Source organism: Saccopteryx bilineata, chromosome 8 (genome assembly GCF_036850765.1).
Source record: "Saccopteryx bilineata isolate mSacBil1 chromosome 8, mSacBil1_pri_phased_curated, whole genome shotgun sequence".
Taxonomy (NCBI): Eukaryota; Metazoa; Chordata; class Mammalia; order Chiroptera; family Emballonuridae; genus Saccopteryx; species Saccopteryx bilineata.
The window spans coordinates 70,719,948-70,733,727 of record NC_089497.1 but is presented as its reverse complement, the minus strand read 5'-3'; the positions used below and the strand labels follow the sequence as shown (position 1 = coordinate 70,733,727).

The following is a 13,780-nucleotide window of genomic DNA, read 5'->3' as shown; positions in this document are numbered from 1 at the left end:
CCCTGTCATAACTTGAAATAATATTATGCATTTGCTTGTTAACTAGTTTAACAACTGTCTCTCCACTAGAATGTGAGCTGAGTGAGGACACGGGCACTTTGCTCACCACTGCGTCCCTGGCATTAGAACAGTGCCTGTAACCTAGTAGGGATTCGGTAACTATGTGGGAAGAAAAAGAATAAATGAATGAATGAATGAACAAACAAACTATAGAAATGATCCCTGAAAGTATAGTCTTTGAATGAATGAACAAACAAACGTATCTTTCCTAGCCCCTGGGTGTTTGCTTTTGACAGGAGTCTGCACCTCCAAAAACGAGCAAACACCATCTGAAGGATGAGACCGAGGAGGCCCGCCTCCTGTGCTCCCCACCCCCACAGAGAACTTGCATCACACCCTCTGTCCAAGGCCTGGATCTTGAAGAAGTCACACCCGCACTGGTACATTCTTACAACTTTGATGAGTTCTACATGATCCTGCAGTTCCTAAACGTCACTAATTCAGCCCTCCGGGCCTCCACACCTGGCTCTGCACTCTCTGCCTCCTGTACCTCTCACCCACCACAATCCTAACTCCTCTGCTTCAGTGAGATATTCTGGGTTGGAGTGGCTTTTAACATTGGTTGCAAACTGAACTACATTCTACTTAAGAATATGTGTCTTCATGTATACAATTGGTTAAAAAATTTTAAATTAATTAATGTGCTGCTCAATGAACACTATTGTTAACAAAGGGTTATTGGAGAGGGCGCTATGGGGAGGGGAGCAAGGGAGATATTGAGGGAAATATGGGGGGGATGCATTCGGGCCGACACTAGAATCTATGTAAACACAATAAATTAAAATCAATTAAAAAAAGGATTATTGGATATAAACCTAATGTGGCCAATCAAAGGGTATTTTACTGCAAAGAAATAAGTCAGCAGATGCAAGGTGACCCAGCCTAGAATGACATCACTGTTGATGACCCCCAGCACTTCTAAACTGAAAGCTGAGACAGTGACCTTTATAAAGCTCACTAAGCCCCCACTCAAACTTTGTTTGCAAACCAAAGTTTAAGAACAATTGAGCTAGAGAGAAGTCACATCAGTTCCCAACACAGGGGCCCCTGGGGTCATCCTGAGAACGAGGGGATTAGACAAAGGCCCAGGTCAAGGAAACAAACGATCGTGGACACAGGTGCCTGTGGAAGCCTCGCCTCCTTATGGATTGTTCCTTTTAGCTTCTGATACTCACTCCTCTTAGGACGTCATGAGACCTAGGGCCGCATCCCAAACTGGAAGGGGTGGAGGAGGGCCTTAGATGAAAGCAGACCTTGTCCTGGCTGCTTAAGTCTTTCTCTGGCTTAGCTGGGTGCACAGGACCCCTGCAGCTTATATTCAAATAACACAGTTCATTCGAGTTAGGAGATCTGAAATAAGATGTTGTGCCAAAGCCTTACTAGTGACAGCACGCAATTCTCTGTTCTTACCTGCTGTGCGTGTGTGCATCTCACACGCCCGAGGGTCTTTGCAGAGTAAAATCTAGGGGTTCATAACCATCTCTTTTTCCACTCCACAGGTAAGGAGAACAGAACTCGGCTATCCTGCTCCAGGGCCTGGAGTCGGCTCCTTTTACTCCCATCTGGTGGATGAGTCTCTGCTCTAAACCGAGAAAGGGGCTAGAACTCTAGGGCTGTGCCTACCTGACTCTAAACATCATCAGACCTCAAAAGAATTGCCTTCTGCCAAGCTCCTTGCCCAACTTCGCCATTCCTCAAGGATACGGCACATGCACCCTTTGGGGACCAGCACTACAGCCATGCTCCTATAGAACCAGAGTCCCTCCCAGCCCCACAGGCTCATGGCTAAGGCCTCAGCATGCCATATAACTCAGCCCATCCAAGTTTATGAGAGAAAGAAGGGCTTGTTCTATCCTGCAAGATCAGTCAGGCTAGAGCATCAATCACAGCAAAGCCTGTGGCTAGGATTCAGCAATGATTCAGTCATGAAGATATAATGGGCACTTCTCGTTTTTCCTGCCCAACATATGTCCTAATTGTTTTAGTAGGAGCACTCAGATTCTCCTTGGGGAGCTAACCCTCCTCCAATATCAGACTGGGAAGTTTGGATGGATCTAGCTCCACTTCTTAGACCAGAGATGAGCACAATCCAAGTCACGTGTTATAGCTCCCAAGCCAAAGCGACTGGTTCATGGAAGGGCACAGAAAGATGCTGGTCCAAGAGAAGCAATTTTAGAACTTTCTGTGTAATTATTGGGAAACATAAGCTCTCTTCCCCCTGGGATTGCTAAACTGGGATAAATAAAAATCTGGAGCTGCTCGCGATCTTCCTGCCTCCATGTGTGAGGACCCTCCCCCCATGTTCGGAAGAGAAATCAATACAGAGGTTAGTAGAGCTGAGAGATAAAGAGAGAAACTGAGTCCTGATGACATTACTTAAGTACAAGAATACAATTGAGCCTGACACTAACAGTCCTGGACTTTTTAATTACTATGTGAGCAGATAATTTTTTTTTAAATGCTTGAACTAGTTTGATCTGAGGATCTGTGATTTGCAATGCAGAATCCTGACAGACACACCTGACGAGAGAAACTCTGAATAACAAATGGGCCCAAATGCCAGAGATGATCCTCTAAAAAGCTCCAAGAAAAGAAATGTTAAAAGTACTCTCAACAGTGGCATACAAGGCCCTTCACAGTCTAGTCTGTCTCCTTCCCATCCCTTGAGTAGCTACCTTCAACAACTAGCAATTTCCAGCGTGTACCTCTGTTTACAACTTTACATGAACATTGCTGAGCTCCAGACAGGTCTTTCTTTATTCTTTCTTCCTTTCTTTTTTTTAATTTAAGTGAGAGGAGGGGAAATAGACAGACTCTCACATGCACCTCAACTGAAATCCACCTGGTGACCCTGTCTAGGGCCGATGCTCTGCCCATCTGGGGCCGATACTCAAAATCAAGCTGTTTTTAGCTCCTGAGGTGGAGGCTCCACAGAGCCATCCTCAGTGCCCAGGGCTGATGCACTTGAACCAATTGAGCCATGGCTGTGGGAAGGGAAGAGAGAGTAAGTGAAAACTGGGAGGAGGGAGAAACAGACGGTCGCTTCTCCTGTGTGCCTTGACCGGGAATTGGACCCAGGACTTCCACTTGCTGGATCAACACTCTACCACTTAGTCAACTGGCCAGGGTCCAGACAGGTCTTTCTGGGTACACTCTCTTGGGCCTATTTTTATTATAGTATGTCTTCTCCTCTAATAGATTCTTAAGCATCTGAAAGGCAAGGTTTGTATTTTATTTCTCTGTTAATTTTTATTTATTGGCCCACTGTAGACACTTAACGTTGGATGGATGGATGGATGGATGGATGGATGGATGGATGGATGGATGGAAGGAATGGATGGGATGAATGGAAAGATGGGTGGACAGGACACTACATAAGCAGAAAACTACACAAGCGGATTTGCTGATTTTGCCCCACACTCTCCAATCACACATTTCTCCTCTAGCTACCATGAGAATAAATAATGATGAGCTCCATACTGAGTGACCTGCAGTGAAGTGTATGTGTAGAGAACTGTACTATCTAATGCTTCTCTGCATCGGAACCCTAGGCCCAGGATGTTTCTCCTAGGTCGTACAGCCTGAGATTTTACATTACAAAAGATGGGGTTGCTCTTCACCTTAATTTGCTTTTGTGCATCTTCTACTTCCTTGCCAGAGATGAAACCTGGCTTCCCCCCAACAAATGCCACTTCCTTCACAACTCTCTTCAGTGATGTCTGGTCTGATTCTCACTTCCCACTGGGCAGGGAGCAAGGTCAGCATCGTGCTTACTGCCCACTGCCACATCCTGGCCAGGCTGTTGTCTCCTGGAGGCTCCTTGTCACCTTCTTTATTAATCCTTTTTCACCCCAAGACCCCATGGTGTCTTCCTTATGATTTCTTTGTCATTATCCAAAAGTCAAGGATCAGCCTCAGCTTAGAGATTTTTATGAGCATTCCCTGAATCTAACCACTTTGAAACATGTGAACTGGCACTATTCACCTCAAGTATTCAAATGTTGACACCTTCCCAGTCATAGAAGTTACCCTTACTGTGGTGCATGTGTTCCAGGCTCATCCCTCTGCCAGCTGCCACAGAGAACTCTGGGCTGCCAGGGCTGTTTTTCATCTAGAGGGAAAGGGGAAGAAGATAGGCAATCCTCTAGCCAGGGATGCAGAGAAGTTTTAAAGCAGGGGGTGAGGAAGCAGCCACCACAGATTGGCTTACTCAGGGCTGCTCAGGCCCCAGCAGAGTTGGGGCTGATATTCAGACCCTGCTAGGCTCACCATGCCTTGAACCATAGTGTGGACTGCAACAGTCCCCAGAGAAAGGTGCCTCTATTTCTAATTGGTCCTCCCAGACAAAACTTTTAACAATTTGAAAAGATATCACAGATTACTTCCCTGATTAAAAACTTTTCTGTGGTTTCCCACCGCCTATAAGATACATTTCAAACTCTTCATCTTGGGCCAACAAAATCTTTCTGACCCTACCCATCCCTTGGTTTTATGGGTCCACACAAATCCTTTACTCCAACTCTGCTCTTCTACCTATGGTTCCCATGCTTATGTTGCATGATACCTTCCCAGATGTGTTTCCTTTTGCCTGGAATGCTGTCCACCTTCTTCCCCTCAGTTAGTCTCTTCTGGCCAATGCTTACTCATCCTTTCCAACTCTGCTCAGCTATTACCTTTTAGGAAGCTTTCTCTGACTGCTTTCTCTCCGGTCTGATTCAAATAGCAGAGTTCTGTCATAGCACTTATCCCCTTACACTGAAACACTGACTTACCTGTTCTCCACCAAGTGACTGTGATTTCAAGGTCAAGCAGAAACCATAACTCATTCATCTTTGTAGACCTAGTGCTTAGCAAGAGTAAGAACTTGATAAATTTGTGTTAATTGAATGAATACATGAATGGATAGAGAAATGGAATTTCCCTAAGCCCACTCAACACTACAGTACCAAAAGCGACACTGCTTTGTGTTGCTCCCCCCACCCACCTATTTGCACCTTTTATGTGCCTCTCAATTATATGATCCAGTGTTTCTCAAATAAAGGCAGTGTTTCAACAAATCACTGGTGGTTCACTGAAGAAGTGTGGGAGGAGTGTAGGTTTTCATAATGATTACGAATTCTCCCCCTCCATCTCCAGCTCATTTGCAAATGAGACAGATATCTCCTGCCAACCCAACCTGGTATCCTGAGCTTCAAGGATACTGACAGTCACCTAGAATTTAGCTAACTTTCCTAATCTGCATTCTCTTTGTTGTGTGTGTGTGTGTGTGTGTGTGTGTGTGTGTGTCGTATCCATTAACTCCATCTTCCAGGAATTATTCACTGGACATCTGCCCCTCCCTTATACCCTCAATACCAAAATGCTCTTCATATCCAGCCCCTTGCAAGCCCAGGCTCACTTTACATACACATCATGATCTCTTGAATGCCAAGAGAAGTCAGCTCTTCCTTGTCCTTGGGTCTGAATCATTATTTGTAAAACTGCTGGTGGTTATTTTTTATAGCCCATCAGAAAGAATTATGATGCAACTTCTGGTTTGATGGTGTTTTAAGGTTATAGCAGTATCAGCACTCCTATAATTATTATGGCTTTAAAGCTTTCCACAAAAGTTTAATGGAATAAAAGAATGCCTACCCTTAGCTGCCGTACAGCATATAGGTTGCCTAAATCATATTCTTTCATAACAAGGTAGACTTATCTGTATACAGAAATGGCATCTCCAAAAGAATTTAAGATGGCTTTTACTAAAGCAGGAAAAATACAAAATAATAATGATAAAATACAAAATAATAATAACAAAAAATAAGAAGATAAGAAGTAATTAAAGTAGGAGAAGAATATAACACTGAAACCCAGGCTAAGAAAAGCCCATGCAATGATCTTCCTGACAGCCAAAGAAAAACAGAAGCACAACAAGTTGGCTAATAAAAGAAAATAAACCAGGATTTACTATCCCTCTTTAATGAATATTTATTTTTCTTTTGTCCAGTGCCTTCTCCTTCTGGGAAATTCTCTGGTTCAAGTGGCATACACATACACACCCTCAGTCTTTGGCTGAGGGTGGACTCCTAAACTGTAAACTGGGCTGATCATCGTGCTCCACCTTTCTGACACAGTGATTGGTCTAGGATTAGGTAATTGAATGGAACTGAGCCAATCAGAGTCTTTCCTGGGCTTTTCCAAACTGAAGCTAGCCCTTCAGTTTCTCTCTGGAACCAAAGTCTCAGAGCTGCCAACAGGCAAACTCCCAAACATGTGGCAGATCCATCTGAGAAATCCCACCTGTGAGATCAGTGGCGTGAAGGTAGAGAGAAAGCCTCCTGACTGTATTCAAGGCCCTGGTTCCTCTTCCCCCTGGGCTCTGCTGCATCCTGACCCTTCCTTTGACTTGGTTATGCGGCCAAATACCTTCCTCTTTCGCCTAAGTGATTTGACTTGAGTTCCTACCCCTACAACCAAAAGAATGCTGACTAACAGAAGATTGAGCAATGCGATAGTTGGTGGGCTCCAAGGCAGTTTTACCAAAAACACAGATGTTCTGCATAGGGCCAGCTCTTCCCATGGACTGTTTAATATTTCATATATTAGAATCTAGTTCTGAAAAGGCATTTTCTGCAGGGACAGTTACCTATCCATGTACTTGAGGCAGGGATAAAGTTCAGAACTTGATATGTTAATGATGAAAGTATTACTCTGTTGTATTTTAATTGAGAGAAAACTGCAACATTATACAAAACAGGAGAATAGATTTTCTGGTCTTAATTGAAAGATGATTCACATGCCCTAGACACAAGGAATGGAGATAACAAAAAAAACATTTTATTAAAAATTCAAAGGACCTGATTGCACTTCTACCCTGGGGCAGCAACTTCCACCAAGCAGAAATGTTTTAGGATTGGAAGGCAGATAAGGGATTATAGATCTATAGTACTTAAATATTAACCACTGTATTGGTTCTGCCAAAAGGAAAATATTAAAAGTATAAAATACAGAGCACAGCCCTGGCCAGTTGGCTCAGTGGTAGAGTGTGGGCCTGACATGTGGATGTCCTGGGTTCAAATCCCAGTCAAGGCACACAGGAGAAGTGATGATCTGCTTCTTTATCCCTCTCCCTTCTTCTTCCTCTCTCTCTCTCTTCACCTTCCACAGCCACGGCTTGATTGGTTCTAGCGCATGGGCCCTGGGCACTGAGGATGGCTCCGTGGAGCCTCTGCCTCAGGCATTAAAAATAGCTCAGTTGTAAGCATGGCCCCAGATGGGCAGAGCATTGGCCCCAGACAGGGGTTGCCAGGTGGACCCAGGTCAGGGTGTATGTGGGAATCTGTCTGTCTCCTCTCCTCTCACTTGGAAAAGAAGAAAATAAATAAATAAAATAAAATGCAGAGCCCAATGTTAGAAGTATCACCAATAAATAGTTCACTAAAGTTTGCCAGATACACTAACAGTGGCGGCAGCAATCCTCAACACCTCTACAATTATCTAGACCCAGGTGGCCTTAATTCATTCTTGTTTTCCTTCACACTCAGTCTACCACCTACCCTTGCTGGCTCCTTTTTAGGCACCTTATACATTATGGAGAAAAAAAAAGGATTACAACATGTACATACAGTTTAAGAATAACCTCTCACTCCCTTTCTGCCATCCAGTAGTTATAAATAGATTGTGCACACAATACTCTTTTAATTTCTGACCTCATGGTTGATTTTGGTACTGAGTCATCAAAATCCCCTCATTGTAGCCTCAGGGAACCAGACCCAGAGACTAAGGTACTGAGGTAGAAGGCAGGGGCCATGCCCAGGCAGGGATTTCAGCATTAGTCCAACAAAGGAGCTCACTATTGACTCAGACTAAGCCTGGAAGCTTTTATATTCCCACAGGAAGGGCCAGTAAGACTGAGAGAAGCCTGATGACCCCTCCCTTTATCACCATGACTCCCATCCCTCTGCCAACCCTGGAAATTACAACATGGTTGTTCTCACAGGTCAACATCATTATGGAGTGTGCCATATTCTTCAGTGAGAACCACTGATTTAAGTGGATATCCTTGGGGAGATGGGCACAGAATGCAGGATGAACGACCCCTTCCAGTGACTCCAATGTGAAGACGTGTCCAAGGCATAGCACAAATGACAGCTTTATTTGTAGTCTTATAAAAGACACTAGTAGTCTTAGAAAAAAATTTTTAATATTAATATGAATGTTAAATCTAAGTTTCCCTCAATTTTTCTGCCATGAAAATATTTGTACTCCTTGACATTCGGCTGTTTGACATTTAATGTATGTTATGAGCCACTTTTGAAGCTTTATTCACACTCACCCTTTTCTCAGTCTCAACTTTCAAATTTTCCCAACTTCCTCATTCCACTCAAAACTTTTAAATAGACCCTCAAAGGGAACTACATTGTCTGAGTTGCTAATATAGGCCCTGTTTACAGCCACATGTTTTCATATGCAGCTAGACAATAGCTGGGCAGCAAGTCCAGAGAACACATGCAGGATGATGGGAGGGAGGAAGATCTGAGGGGAAATGGAACGAGTGCATTGGACCACATGGAAGATTGTTATAGAGAGGTTTGTGAGTGAAAGATATCCCCAAAACAAATGGAAAAACTGAATTGTTAATGTCAGGAAAGGCAAAGGGTTTACAAAAAAGAGAAATGTAATCATATCACACAATTTGTCTCAACAGAAAACAATGTCTTCATGGACATAATGTAAACTCTTAATACAAATTTATCAAATAAATGTGATAACATTATATTGAGAGATTATAGAGAAAGTAAGTATATGGTAAGAGAGTTAGGTATAAGTGTTAAGTCTTTTTTTTTTTTTACAGGGACAGAGAGAGAGTCAGAGAGAGGGATAGGTAGGGATAGACAGACAGGAACGGAGAGAGATGAGAAGCATCAATCATTAGTTTTTCATTGTGACACTGTTGTTGTTCATTGATTGCTTTCTCATATGTGCCATGACCATGGGCCTTCAGCAGACTGAATGACCCCCCACTCGAGCCAGTGACCTTGGGTTCATGCTAATGAGTTTTTTGCTCAAGCCAGATGAGCCCGCGCTGAAGCTGGCAACCTGGGGGTCTCGAACCTTGGTCCTTCCGCATCCCAGTCTGACGCTCTATCCACTGCACCACCGCCTGGTCAGGCTAAGTGTTAAGTCTTTATCAGACATACTAGGAATTCATAAATGTCTAACACTAAGAAATCAAGAAAGCAATATAAGCATATTTTGTAGAAAAATAAATATAATATCAGAAGAAACAGCTAAACATTGAAAATGGTGGGCTCTGGTGAGCAAGACTGACAGGTAGAAGAGGTGAAGATAAATTTTTGTTTTTCATTATAAGCCTGTAAATACTATTTAACTCTGATAACAATTTTTGTGTAGTTCTTTGCTAAAAATAAATTTTAATTTTTAAAAATGTATATGAAAATTTGAAAGGCTATGAAGAGACAGTTCACAGAAAAAAACTGCAGAATTTATTTAAAATAAAAGAAATGTAAATTAAAACTAAATTGAGATACTGTTTCTCATCAATCACATTGGGAAAAATCCAAATGTGAGGCTATCCTCTTTTGGCAAAGGTGGGGGAAGTACAAAATGATTGACCCTCTATCCAGGAGAATCAGCCAATATCCACTAAAATTGCAGATGTACTTCTCTTTGACTCATTAAACCTTCCTCTAGAAATGCACCCAGACACTCTTGCATGCATATGAAATAACCTATATATAAGGTTACTCATTACAACACTGTTTATAAAAGTAAAAGATTTAAAACAATCCAAACGTCTATCAATTGGTGGCTGGTTAAATAAAGTTAATCACTTAGTGGAAAATGTTTATGTTTTCAATAAATAAAGATCTTTTAAAATCTACATAATTTTACAAGCAGCTTCCAGGCCCTCCAAAAGTTAGAAGGCTGTGTCGGAAGCCTCCAGACTGAGCCGACTCTCTGCCCTTCCAAAGTCTGAACATAAAGGGAACTTGACTCTCCGCCCTTTTCAAAATCTTAGAAACAAAGCAAGAATGGCGGTGAGGCAATGTCCGAGTCAGCATCAGTCTTAGGGACAAGTCCCTCTCGGTCACTTTGTTAACTGAGATCCTCAGCTTTGGTTCCTCATCTGTAAAGGGGGATAAAATTCCCTACCTCCCAGGGTTGTTGGGGGATAGTGTCTGTGACTCCGGGAGCACAGGGTCTGACTCACAATAAGTGCTCAACCACGGGTGTTATTAACAGTGGTACTGGGAAAAGGAATGCTGCCTCCAGGAGTAATTAATGTTGACGAGAGGAAGGAGGACAATCATCTTGGAAATACCAATATAAGAATCAGAAGTCACTGCTCTGAAGAAAAGAATAGGAGGAATTTCCCTTCATGACCAGACAGTTTTGGAAGAGGCTCTTCAGCCACCAGCAGAAACATGTGCAGCGTGTGGGTGCCTCCCGCTTCTCACTGCGGGAGGACAGGCAGGCACTTCTCCCTACCTGTCCTGCATGTATCCTACATCCGCAGATCGGAAGGACTGACCCACACAGTGTCTGCTTAGTGAGAAACCCGAGGGCCAGAGAAGCCAATGATGTCCTTGAGAGCACACAGCCAGGAGGAGCCAGCAACTAACAAAATTACTAATCGGTACATTTTATGAGAGCAGTTTTCCTGTGATTCAAAACAGAAAGAATGAGTCTAAAAGTGAGAACTCAGGACATTGAGCTAAGTTGACTTTCCTTCACTTCTGAATTGGGTTGTAATCAGTGTGGAAGCATATGGTGAATATTGGTGCAGTAAGTGATGTGTTTGTCACGTCAACCCGTCTTTATGGCTGTGCTTCACCTTTTATAAACTTCCTGTGGAAAGAAGCCCCAACTTTAGTAGCAGATGGTTCTGCAGTAAAAGTGAGGATTTCTAGAATGTGCCCAATCCCTGCTCCAGCAATGACTAGACATGTAATATTGGGTTTCCATTTCCTCATCTGTAAAAGGGCACATCAGCCACCTTCGTCATGCTGTTGTAAAAATAAAATCGGGTAACTATGTATGTCTGGCCCTTAGCAAGCACCACTTCCTACAAATCCAGACCTCCCTGGTCCTGTCTACATATGGGACCTAATCAGTTCCACAGCAACCTTCTGACCTGACTCTGAATTCCAAAACAAAATTCCCTCTGCACAGCTCAAATTAAAAAAGAAAACAAAAAGAAAGAATAAAAGAAAATACCTTCCATAATATTTACGTAGGTAAATATATAGTTTTTAATTTCCTCAGCCAGAATCAAGAGTTCATAAGAATCTCATTGTGAAGAATTATAAGGGTATTTTTAAAAATTCTCCAAATACCCTCTTCACCCACATTTCCCTTGGGGACCGGTTCATCCTGGAGCATGCTGGATTCAGCTGTTTTCACTGAGTTCCTGAGCCTCCCACATTCCTGCTGCAGGTGTTTGCTCATTGTTCAGTGGTTCTTAGCCACACCAAGCAGAATGAGGTGCTGAATTTCAATAAAGATATAGTGAGCATCTACTATATGTTAGGCAGCGTGGAAGACTTCTTCCCTCTCGTAGTTAATTCTCACACAATCCTGAGAGGTAATCATTATTGTTCCCATCTTACAGATGAGAAAACAGAAATTTAGAGCACTGAATGACTTGCATAAAAGCTCAGGGTCAGGAAGGGGCAGAGTGTGATGGAGCCTAGGCCCCCCTAGCTAGTTGTAACTACGAGCCTTCAGCTTGTAAAGCACCTTTGTAACGGCTTTGCCTTCCCACCCACTCCTCAGCACAACAGAAACTCCTCATTTTCAGCAAGTCATTTGATAACTCCAGAAGAGCAGCCACATCCTTTTCTCTCGGTGAATAAAAGACAACATCGTGTTTCCAACACACTAATCAGACCAAAGGGAAAAATCCCCCATGACTATAGTAATTTTCCACCCTTTGGAACAAGGACATATCACACAGAAGATTTACTATAATATATAAATATTGCTTTTAACTAATACCAATCTCTCTTTAATATGGTTTAAATCCTAAAATTTAAGGTTGAACAGCTTCCTTTCTTGCATCTTGAATAGACACACAAGCCTACATAGATATACAAACCATAATGCAACAGGCAACTAGCTAGATTGGGCTGTCCCATCAACACAGAGATTCCTGACAACTTGCACCCAATATGAGTGCTGTCTTAGGCATGCTGACCTGAAATAGTTGCTGGCTGCAGCAAGAACCACGCGGTGGCAGGAGAATTCCTGAATGTCCACACACAAGATGACATCTGTCAGAGCGTTTTCCACTCGGAGGGTCTCCAGGCCATTCTGCAGAATTAAGGACAGTCCCGTGTCGTCAAATTTGACCTTGTCCCCATTTAAGATTTCTATCAGGTCTCCCCTTTTCTGGGAGGGTTCATCTGTGGGAGCTGCCAGAGGTCCTTCCAAGCTCTTCTCTACCACATCGTCCATAGTCCAGGCACCCCTTGGTCCTGCCATCAACACGCAGACTGAAGGAGAGTCTAAGTTTCAAACAGGTCACATTGCAGAAGCGGAGCGGATTTCCTGCGCAGGGCCCTGCACTTATCACCAGCTGTCACTCACAGAGAACAGGAAGTCTTGCACTTTCTCATCCTGTTACTACAAATGCCAGTGACTTCCATTCTTCTTCTTTCTGTGAATATTCACAAGGTTGGACATCAGTTAGAAGGGGTGTGTAGCAAGGGGCTCTGGGAGAGAAGGGGCGGCTTCTCAGAGTCTGCTATGAGTGCCGCCCAGTTATTTTAGTCCACCTCCCCCCTCACATCCGTGAGCAGGAAGCCTCCTGTTCTGGTGATTAAATTTGTACTCCTGGTGCTTCTATAACTGAAGCTGTCAGTGATGGGATGGGTAGGGAGCATTCTACAATCCTCCCCTCCAGCTTCCCAGGAGTCTGAGGCCCACGATGAGCACCCACAGAGTCCCTTGGGAACCCTTATTTCTTGCGTTCTCATTTCTCTCAGCACTGCATATCTTCAGTCTTTGTCTTTCTCCCTGCTCAGGGGAAAACAACGCCATGGCCAATATTTATGTTCTCTACCCCCTTCCCAAAATGTTTGTTGTTTTAGATATGAGAGCAGAGAAGAAATGGGCTCTAAGACTCCATCCCCAGGGTCTTCTCTCTTAAGAAGGTGAATTAGGGCAGGTCTTTGGATTGCCCCAGCGAGTCTCAGATTGGCCTGGTCTTACCCAGCATCTCGTCAGGCATCTAGCGGTGGATCATGAAGTATTTGCACTACTCTGCATATCTCCCTTAAATAGCAATAACTACCTTTTACTACTAAATTTTCACTATATCTTAAGACAATTTTAGAAATTAATGTATTTGAATCTTTGTAACAACCCACTGGGGGTAGAAATGACTTTTCTCATTTCACAGCTAAGGACACTGAAGCTCTGTTCCGCTGAGTGGCAGGGCCCCGTTCCATGGGGCTCCAAAGCCGGTCTATCCTCCACCACCATCAGGCTCTCAGAGCTGTAACATCATGTTGACCCGAACTCCTGAGTCTCCCAGAGAGGACCGCAGGGCTTGCCTGCCACGGCTGCACCATCCGGAGGCCTTGCCAAGGTGGCCTCCGCTGTCTCATTCCTGCCCTCACTCGCCTTCTAGGAGCAGGGAAGACTACCAATCCTCCTGATCAACGGGCGTCCTGATCCTCTCGCTGTCCTGGCCAGTGGGGACTGAGCCTCT

At 43.6% G+C, this 13,780-nt stretch overlaps 1 protein-coding gene across 2 annotated transcripts in view; it reads right to left on the bottom strand.

Moving 5' to 3' along the window:
- Positions 1 to 12,720, bottom strand: part of KLHL6 (kelch like family member 6) — an 82,818-nt gene extending 70,098 nt beyond the window's left edge. For both annotated transcript variants that reach the window (XR_010726844.1, XM_066241230.1), the window contains exon 1: positions 12,263 to 12,720. Coding sequence is in view for 1 of the 2 variants with exons in the window: in XM_066241230.1 (XP_066097327.1) it covers positions 12,263 to 12,549 (287 nt within the window). In the remaining variant the exon portion in view is untranslated. The remainder of the gene's footprint in view (positions 1 to 12,262) is intronic.
- Between the last annotated feature and the right edge of the window lie 1,060 nt (positions 12,721 to 13,780).